Source organism: Sapajus apella, unplaced genomic scaffold, assembly GCF_009761245.1.
Source record: "Sapajus apella isolate SASKATOON/1434 unplaced genomic scaffold, GSC_monkey_1.0 scaffold195, whole genome shotgun sequence".
NCBI lineage: Eukaryota > Metazoa > Chordata > Mammalia > Primates > Cebidae > Sapajus > Sapajus apella.
This window is the reverse complement of record NW_022437135.1, coordinates 774,866-784,619: the sequence shown is the minus strand read 5'-3', so window position 1 is coordinate 784,619 and position 9,754 is coordinate 774,866. Positions and strand designations below refer to the sequence as shown.

General features: G+C 56.5%; 1 protein-coding gene across 14 annotated transcripts in view; it reads left to right on the top strand.

The window, feature by feature from the left end:
- MICAL3 (microtubule associated monooxygenase, calponin and LIM domain containing 3) overlaps positions 1 to 9,754 on the top strand; it is a 112,349-nt gene that overhangs the window by 70,824 nt on the left and 31,771 nt on the right. For 10 of the 14 annotated variants that reach the window (XM_032269603.1, XM_032269595.1, XM_032269602.1 and 7 more), the window contains 4 exons: positions 3,762 to 3,899; positions 4,989 to 5,051; positions 8,593 to 8,706; positions 9,465 to 9,599. In XM_032269603.1, the coding sequence (XP_032125494.1) occupies positions 3,762 to 3,899; positions 4,989 to 5,051; positions 8,593 to 8,706; positions 9,465 to 9,599 (450 nt within the window). The remainder of the gene's footprint in view (positions 1 to 3,761; positions 3,900 to 4,988; positions 5,052 to 8,592; positions 8,707 to 9,464; positions 9,600 to 9,754) is intronic. The other 4 variants (XM_032269601.1, XM_032269593.1, XM_032269597.1 and 1 more) reach the window with 3 other exon arrangements.

Here is a 9,754-nt window from a genome sequence, read left to right as displayed (position 1 = left end):
GGGACCACCCTCCTGACCTTAGACATGGGGGCAGAGGGCAGGACACCGCGGCCCTGCACAGCCCGGAACCACCCTCCTGACCTTAGACATGGGGGCAGAGGGGAGAACACTCCTGCATAGCCCAGGGACCACCTTCCTGACCTTAGACATGGGGGCAGAGGGGAGGACACTCCTGCACAGCCCAGGGACCACCCTCCTGACCTTAGACATGGGGGTAGAGGGGAGGACACTCCTGCACAGCGCGGGGACCACCCTCCTGACCTTAGACATGGGGGCAGAGGGGAGAATACCGCGGCCCTGCACAGCCCAGGGACCACCTTCCTGACCTTAGACATGGGGGCAGAGGGGAGGACACCGTGGCGTCGAGCAGGCCATTGGCAGTGGAGTGTCCCTTGTGCACATTGGTTTGAGAGACTGGAAGTGGAAGGCGGAGAGCTAATCCAAGGACTTCATCCAAGTTGGGTCACTCATTCTTGTCTCCTCCTCGTTTTCTCTTTTTTCCTTTTAGTTTCAGTTGAATAAATTTATTTTAATAAAGAAAGGGAATTTAGCTTTCCAGAGGATCCCTGACTCCTAGCCTAGGGTTTCGGAGGTGGCTATGAGCTTAGTGCCCGCTGGACGGGGCTTAGTTAACGGCATGCAGGGCAGCACACAGTTTTGGTGCCAGTGTCCTGAAGCGAGGCTCATAGGCTCCAGGGCCAGCCGCTCTGGCTGGTTCTGAAATAGTCTCTTGCCTTGGACTTGAGATTTTTCAATCCTGTCCCTGTCTCTGGCTGTGTGTGGCCCTGAGTGAGAGGAAGGACTTGCTGGGCCTGTGCGGGAGGAAGGCCATTCTCTCCCCACTCCAGCAGCGCAGAAGTCTGCTAGGTGGTGAGGACGTCCCCGAAAGATGGGTGTGGAGTGAGCAGGAAGAGAATGGCCTGTAATTTCTGAGCACCAGTGACTCCCTGCAGAGCCAGAGGTGCAGGTTGCGTTCTCAGCGGCCCAGGCCCCGGAGCGCTGGCCCCGGCTGCCCTCGGCTCTTGCACTCATCTCTGCTTCTCCTGGAGCGTGTGTGCTTGCTGCCCAGTCCCATCCTGGGGTCTGTTTTCTCTGGCACACAGACCCAAGCCCTTCACTGTCAGGGTCACATTCCTGGGCCAGTCCCCCGGGAGCTGTGCTACTCTGGGATGCTGGCGCCAGTGAGGTGGGTTGGGCCAGAAGGAAGAGCACCCTCGGGCGTCCAGCTGAGCAGTCAGGGTCAGGGACTTCCTCGGGCTCCCTAAGGAGCTGCCCTCCCCGTACTCTGCTCTTCCCTCCAGAGGCAGAGGCTGGGCAGGACCCACAGCCGGCCCTTGGTGGCCCGCACTCCACACGCAGTCCGCCGTAGGAGAAACAGGGTCTGTGAACCCGGGTCCGGGACACGGTGTTTTGCTTGCACTGTTCCAGACAGCGTCGTCTCCATCTGGTGGCGATCACTTGGTGGTTTGAGCCCCGGCACAGCACAGGGTCGAAGCGTATTCCCTTTTCAGGAGGGTTGACCCAGCTGTCCTTCACACAGACTTAATTTCCTGGACTTAGACCTAACGTCAAGACCAAACCTGTAGGAAATGGGCTTTAACTACACAAACACATACTGACAAACTCAGCCAAACCCCAGGAGTCCAGGCAGAGCCTGTGTGCCTAGCCCAGGTGCGTGTCTGTGCGGGCAGGGGCAGGACCTCAGTCTTCCCTTCCTTCCCCTCCCTACCCATCCCACTGTGGATTCCGGACGCTGTGTGGGTGTCTGGCTCCCCCTGCTGTAGAAGGGGAGTACTGCCCCGGCACACAGCTCCTGCAAGGCCAGTGGCGCCAGGCACCTCCCACAGGAAGAAGATTGGGGAACATTTACAGGTACCCACTTTGTCCCCTGCCCACCTTCTACCCCGGCTCCCTGGCAGCCATCGAAAATTTGCCTCCAAGAGCAGGTCTCACAGACAAATGGTACTGTGCTGGCGAGCTCTGCGTACATCTCAGTGGGCTCCCTGGGCCCAGCCAGCCCGACAGGTGCAAAGTAGCATGGGAGTCAGAAGAGAGGCTCAGGGGGAGTCGGAGAAGGCTCCGGAAGTGGCTGCATGGAATAAGGCCCCATCTGTGCCCCACGTGGTTTGCCGCGAGTTCCTCATCTCCAGCCAACACTTGGCTGCTTCTCTGATGCAAGAAACCTCCTGTCACCAGCGCAGGTGCCTTTAACGTTTCTCTGAGAAAGGAGGAAATGCTGGCTTGTGCTGTGAGTAAGTCCCCAAAGCTGCATGTGTCAGCAGGCCTCAGAGAAGAATACCTCTCTTCTGTTTGTTGCTGAGAAGGTAGAGAGAGGCCCTGCCATTCTCCTTGACTTACCTTCCTCCGTCCTGCAAACATCCAGGCTGTTAGGTGACTTTGCTGTGATTCCGTCCCACCCAGCACCATAAAGAAAGGCAAAATGACCTTAGAAAAAGTCCACAAATCTCTGGAGACCAGCAACTCCAGCAAGGGGCTAATACCCCACGTCCGACAGAGCGCAGGGCCAGCATCGCACTGGGTGGTCTCCTGGTCCTTTCTGCCTATTTCACATTCTCTGTCGCTTGAAGAGGCTGTCATAGTGACTGAAGCCAAGGCCAGCTTGTCCAGTTAGACTCTGAGAGGAGGCGCGACACCCGTTCCAAGATGGAAGCTGGCTCCAGGCAGGAATGCGAGCCCTTCAGCTCAGGCGGCATCTGCTCTTGCTGCCTGAACGGCCACCCTCCCTTCCCAGTTGCTGGCTGCTCCTTTATCTTAACCCAACTACATGGCATGGTCCAAGCACTCAGTGCAGGGGTCCCACAGGGCAGGGATCCAGAGTGGCCACCGGTGAGTTTCCATTTAGCTGAGAAACCAGGCCTTGTTTCCAAAGGAAGGTGATACGCAGGGCACCACGTGGAGTTTTCAGGAAAGGGCTTTGACCTCAGAGAGGTGTTGGTCTCACTCTCACCCTCGAACTTCCAGTGTTTGGAAATGTGCAGGAAATAGCTCTGCTTCCCTCCCAGCTGTCACCTCCCCTGGGTCCACCCTCCACTGGGATCTGTGTCCTTGCCTCGGACCCAGCTTGAGGCCTGCTAAGGGAGGGGGACTTTTTCTCTCCAGCAGCAGCTTCAGCTGCAGAAGATGCAAACCAAGGTGCAGCAGAGTCTGTCTCTGCCCTGTGTGAGCTGGCCGGCATGGCAGAATGACACAGTCTCTCCCCACCTCTCTTGCCACCTGGCCATCAGCTGGGCAAACAGTAGTGGGCACCTTGCTGTGTGACCAGCAGAGGGGCAGGATAGTGCATCCCTGGAGTCTCACACTGCCAGGGACAGAGCGGGTCCTTGTGACCCTGGGGTCTGGGCCTGCAGGAGCAGGCTAGAATCCACTCTTTTTCCGGGTTGGCACATGGGTCGCCTGAATGCAGCTTAGGATGAAAGGAGCCTTAGAAAAGAACGTGTGATTCTCTTCACTGAATTTAATGGTACACATGTGGCTGGAAATGACCAGTTCACACTGAATGAGCAGAAGGAGAGAGAGAGAGAGAGAGAGAGAGAGAGAGAGAGAGTGAGTGTGTGTGTGTGTGTGTGTGTGTGTGTGTGTGTGTGTGTGTACATGTGCGTATGTGCTCTTAATGTTTACTTCTTTCTGATTCATACTGATTTGGCCAATGCTGTAACTTCTCTTTCTGTTTCCTTTCCCACACTATTTCATCCCCTCCTTCCCCACCTCGTCTTCTCCACCCCCTGACCCTGGGACACTAGCCGGGAACCAGAGGCTCCAGCAGGTCATGCACGCGGCGGATCCTCTGGAGATCCAGGCCGACGTGCACTGGACTCACATCCGTGAGAGGGAGGAGGAAGAGAGGATGGCGCCCACCTCCGAGTCCTCTGCCTCCAGAGGTAACCACGCCCAGCCCCTGGCCGCAGTGCCCCAAGCACCACCCACCTGCCACCTCTGTCACCACAGGTGGCCTTTCTGTCAGGCAGAGCCCCCATCAGATCAAAGGCACACCCCCTTTGCTGCTGTCACTTGTGACCCCCGTACTTCTCATCTGAGGATATGTAAAGTTCTCTGTGGATTAAGAGGTTGTGGATTCTTTCTCCATTGATGCAGAATGGTCAGATGAACCTGATCTTGGGTAAACCAAGAATTTTGCTGTCTTTCTCCCATGTTTCTGGTCACGGCTGCTCTTTCCCCACTTTGTAAAATGTTCTGGTACTTTCCTCACAGGGTGTGTCTGGACATGAATGTGTGTTGGCAGGAGGGGGGGCGGGAGCAGCATGTCTTGAAGTGAAGTGATGTCTTGGAAAGCGACGTCTCTCCAGGAGGCCTCCACAGTAGGGTGGTCTCCAGCCCCAGGCTTGGGTGAGACGGTCTGCGCCACACAGTAGGATGAAGATGCACCTTATGCTGGCTTCATTTGTAATAAAGGAATAGCAGTAAGAGGAAACCCGTGCAGACCAGAGGGACATGGCGACCGCTGTGCCGTCCTCCCCTGCATGCCGTCTTCCAAACGCCCACCCTCAGTGTCCCTGACCTCCGCTGTTACTCCTGTGCGTGCACGTTTTCATTCGGCACCAGTCACGGGCCATACACCCTGCCAGGCTCTGGGCATACAAAAGGGGCGTTTCCTGCCGTCATGAAACAGCATTTAATGAGACGATTGTTCTTCCCCGGCCCCAAATCTTCACCTATAGGCAAGACCAACCTCCGTGTTCAGGTTGCGGCGGCGCTGTGAACACCTGCATGCGCGGGAGCACCCTGCAGCCCTGGGCCAGCTCTGCCTTGGGTTCCCCCCTTCCCTCCTCATCCCGATTCTCCACCACAGGCCGGCAGCAGCGCTCACGCCCCTTGGTGCCGGGCGGGCCTCTGTTCTGAACGCTGCCTCAGCTTCTCTTCTGTTTGGATTTGAAGGATGACCTTGGCTCTCCTCATTGGGAACGCGTATTGCTGTGTAACGTTGTACTTGTCGTCTGTTTTAAATTCAGTGCCCGACCTTCCCTCCGTACGCCGCGCGGCGGTGCAGGCCTGGCTGGAGACGGTCTCCGGAGGTAGTCTGGTGATGTTCATTCTCTCCCCACTCATCATAACCTCTCTCTAGGCGGCTCTGCTGGTACCTTAACACTAGACTCCTGGGCCTGTCGCTAGTGCATGCCAGGGCGGCGGAGGCGGGCGGGGGCACCTGCATGCCTTGCAGACAGCCCGCCCTTGCATGGATCAGACGCACACCCCTCCTTCAGGGCAGCCCAAAGGGAAGCAGGAGGGCAGGCACGACGGACACAGGCAGGTTTTTACTGACAGCTGGGTAAAAAGGCCAAAGCTGAAAGAGCATTTTTGGCACTGTGATTTAAAGTGTGTTGAAATCGAGGTGGGTAGATTAAATGTGAAAGGGGAGGAATCCGAAGATACTTCACATGCCTACAAGGTATCAGAGAGGGAGGCAGTCAAAGCCAGGGGTTATGGGAGGGTGACTGTGAGAGGGAAGAGCAGAGGAGGGGTGGGTGTTGGTCAGCTGAAGGTGAGGACAGGCTGGCTGTGACCATGGGCACTGAATTTAAAACAGACACATCCAGCTTGAGCTGCAGGCGTCTCTTCAAGCACAAGAGATTGTTGAGCAGCCTGTGTTGTCCTCCCTAAATTTTTCTGGAAGTGTGTTTCTCACTGAGAGGCTGCTGACATCTGGGGCAGGACAACTCTTTCCCTCGAAGAAGGTTTAACATTCTTGGCCTCCACTCGCCATGAAGACACCCAGAATCCCCCCCTGAGTTGTCAGCCACTGCTAGAGGAAGGACAGTGTTGCCCCCAACAGCACCGCTGTCCTAGCGGTCACTTCTGGGTCACACACGGGAGCTCGTGGGGCTTCCCCAGCCTGTCCCTGTGTCCTCCCGGCAGTGGGAGAAACGCACACGCACACGGCCGCAGGGAAGGACCACTGCTCTGTGTGCTCCTTGCCCTCTTCTAGACAGCGTAGGTCCCTAGGGCGGAGGGCAGGAGCCTCCCAGCTGGCAGCTGAAGGGAACCAAGAGCTGAGTGGGTCAGTGGCTCCTGGCTTTCCTAGCGTGTGGCTCATCAACCTGCGTGGCAGCTTTCAGCACCCTGCATTCCATCTTAACCTGAATTTCACCCCCAGATCCACCCTTCGAGCTGCGTCTCTTTCAACACTGCTGCTGCGTTATTTCTCACCTGTTTGTTTTTTTAATCTTTGTGACGATTGTTCCTTTCAAGGTACTGCCAAGAGTGTAGACTTCTCACCCCTGACTCTACCACAGGCGTGTCTTAGTGGAAAGTCTATAGGAGAGCCACATGAAGGACCAAGGCACCAGGATGGGATCGGGCTAACCCAGGGTGCCTTGGATGGTGCCCGGCTGGGAGGCCTGTGTGGGTCTCCTGGGTGCTGGTGTCCAGTTCACTCACCAGCGGGAGTGTAGAGTTGCCATCTTGATGCCTGGGCACCCAGAATCACCCCAACAAGCCTGTCGGGCACGATGGCCCTCTCCATGGGATGGGCCAGATTCCGTTCTCAGGGGGGCCTTTGTCCCGCCAGCCTTCTCAGAATTGCTGTAGTGCAGCGTGAATTATTTTGTCTGTGCCTCAGAAGTCCCACTCCCTGCTGTTGGATGAAGTGTCTTCCCTCGAGTGGCCAAAAGCAGTGTTTTCACACCGAGGCTTTAACCAATAGAAATATTTGAGGCGTTTCCGCACTGCTTCCCCGGCAGGTGGCGCTGCTGTAGGGTAGCATTGGGCACGGCCAGCTCCGTGGGCCACTCTGGTGTCTCAGGGAGACGCCTGGCCCCGTCAGCCAGTCCGGGAACCCGCCCATCTCCCCGTGACGTGGGCCGTCTGTTGCCTTCCAAACCTGTTTCATACAGTTCTTCAAAAACTAGATTTGAACCCGCATCTTACATACAGCCTAAGGAATTATTAAAGAAACAAAAACTTGCAGCCGGGCACAGTGGCTCACGCCTGTAATCCCAGCACTTTGGGAGGCTGAGGTGGGCGGATCACGAGGTCAAGAGATCAAGACCATCCTGGCCAACATGGTAAAACCCTGTCTCTACTAAAAAATAAATTAGCCAGGCATGGTGGTGCATGCCTGTAATCCCAGCTACGCGGGAGGCTAAGGCACGACAATTGCTTGAACCTGGGAAGCGGAGGTTGCAGTGAGCTGAAAACGTGCCATTGCACTCCAGCCTGGACAACAGAGCAAGACTCTGTCTCAAAAAGAAAAAAAAAAAAAAAAAACACGTAACTGCCACCTCGGTCAAGGAATAAAACGTTCTGGCATTTTCTAAGTGCCTGGCCTGTGGAGAGAAGACACTGTGTCCTTCCACACAGTTTTTGAAGAAATCCGCCTAACCAGGCGCCACCAGCTCCCTGCTCCAGCCTGGGGCTTTGATACGCAGGCTCTTGTATGTGGGCCTCAGAGCATAACTCCTTTCTCCTGAAGTTAAAACCGTTAGGGGTAATTTGAGGGTGGCTGGGCTTGAACCCTAGGAGAGCCCTCAGACCCTGGCAGTGGTCCCGTGGGTCTCAGGTGGCGCAGGTCTCACAGTGTCCGCAGAGCGGAGCGTGCTCTTCCTGCTGCTGCAATTTCTGAGTGTGGGAGGTGAGGCAGGGTGTGTGCGTGCCTGGGGGCTGGCTCCCGGGGAAGGCAAGTTGTCAGGGGCTTTGCCCCGTATTGCAGCCCTAAAGGGCCACTTGGGGTCCAGAGGATGAACTTTACATACCCTCAGCCCCCCATGCTCTCACGAAGTATTAATATTCCTCTAAATTATCCCGAGGGAAGCTCATCTGGTGCCCCTGCACACGGCACTGTGAACAGCCTCCTCCGCTGTCTGGACCTCGGCTTTCTCACTGAAAGAGAGGAATTGGAAACAGTCCCTCTAATTATGTGGCAGGCTGGGTGTTTCTTATCCGAAATATTTGAGACCAGAAGTGTTTTGGATTTCAAATTTTTTTCAGCTCTCTCATAATGAGAGATCTTGGGGACGGGACCCAAGTCTAAACAGGAAACTTATTTATGTGTCGTGTACACCTCATACATGTAGCCGGAGGATAATTTTATGCAATATGTTTAATAATTTTGTGCATGAAACAAAAGTTTTGGCTGTGACTGTCACCATATGAGGTCTGCTGTGGAATTTTCCACTTGGCCTCTTGTCAGCACTCAGAAAATTTCAGATTTTGGAGCATTTTGGATTTTGGATTTTCAGATTCGGGGTGTGAGGCGGACGGCACGGTGCCTGACATGGCCAGGCTTTGGCACGTGCTGCTGGGCTCAGGCCCAGAGAAGCAACATTTCCCCTTCCACCCTCCTCAGCTGAGGCTCCTAGAGTGGCCTTTAGGGGAAGATGGACGGTCCCCACCTTCAGCCACTCTTCTCTTCCCACTTGGCCCCTAGCATTGAGAAATGCCAACCTCCCATGTTTGGGGGCCCCAGGCCCCCCCAGTGCCCACGCTGTGTGCGGAGAGCTCCCTGGGCCTGGCACCATCTCCCCTGTCCCGGGGCCTGCATGGCACGGTCCTGAGAAAGGAAGATGCAGCCTGTCTGTCTGCCTTTCCTTCCTTCCTTTGAACCTTTCTGCTTTGCAGCCCCGTTGGATGAGAATGACCTAGAGGAAGATGTGGACTCGGAACCAGCCGAGATAGAAGGCGAGGCAGCAGAGGATGGGGACCCAGGGGACACTGGTGCTGAGCTGGATGATGGTAGGGGTCCGCCTTCCCCACCCCCGTGGTGGGAGCTCAGGGAAGATGAAGGAAATACGCTTTCCAGCAAAATCAAGCTCAGTGAGGCAGCCATTGGGCCTCCTGGTTCCCTCTTGGCTCTGCCATGACTGGAATGCATCTCATTCCACCCAACCACCACCCACCCACAAGCACCAGGCGACTCGTCTGGCTGAGCTGGGCGCCTGAGCCACACTGTGGCTTCATACAAGCCCTTTAATCCAGCAGACTGGCTCCCAAAGCTAGATACCCAGAGGTGTGTTCTGTATCGCAGTCAGGTTGTGGGGGGCTGAGGGGCTCAGGGGCGAAGCTGAGAGGAGTGAGAAGCGTCCGAGCCTGTGAGGGGTGCAGGCCCCAGCTGTGGACGTGCGTGGCAGCCGGGCTGCTGAGAGGAGGAGGTGGATAGAAGGGCCGTGGGGCCAGGCATGCCCTCCGCAGGCCCCGTCTCTCTGTCACGGTCCGTCATGTGTCACTATTGCTGTGTTTAAAAAGAAACAGAGCCCCACAGGCTTTGATGCAGCCCCACATTCCAAAGGCAGGAGGGTGCTCTTGGCCGGACCCCTTGGGAGGGGGTGGTCCAGCGGGGTGGTCCAGCAGGCAGATCCCTGCATCACAAGGGTCACCTGGCCTGCACCTGAGCAGTTGTATTGCAAATGAGCAAGTAGTGGGCCAGCCCTCAGGGGGAAAAGAAGCCAGCCTTGCTTAGGGTGTGCCCCTGCTTCTGCCCTGCCCTCTGCCAGATCAGCACTGGGCCGACAGCCCGTCGGAGGCCGACAGAGAGCCGCATCTGCAGCGCCCGGCTGAGGGGAAGGAGCCGGAGCTGAGGGCGCCAGAAGATGAGGAGAAGCCCATCTCAGCGAAGCAACACGAGAGAGGTGAACCTGTGGGTGATGGGAGAAACAGCTTTCAGCATTCCCGCAAGAGCCATGTGTGCACGAGAGTGGCGCAGGGGCCAGCCACTCCAGAGCAGAGCCACAGTGCACACCGGCCTCCCAGGTGCAGGCAGCTCCTCGCCTTCCCTCCTCCGTCC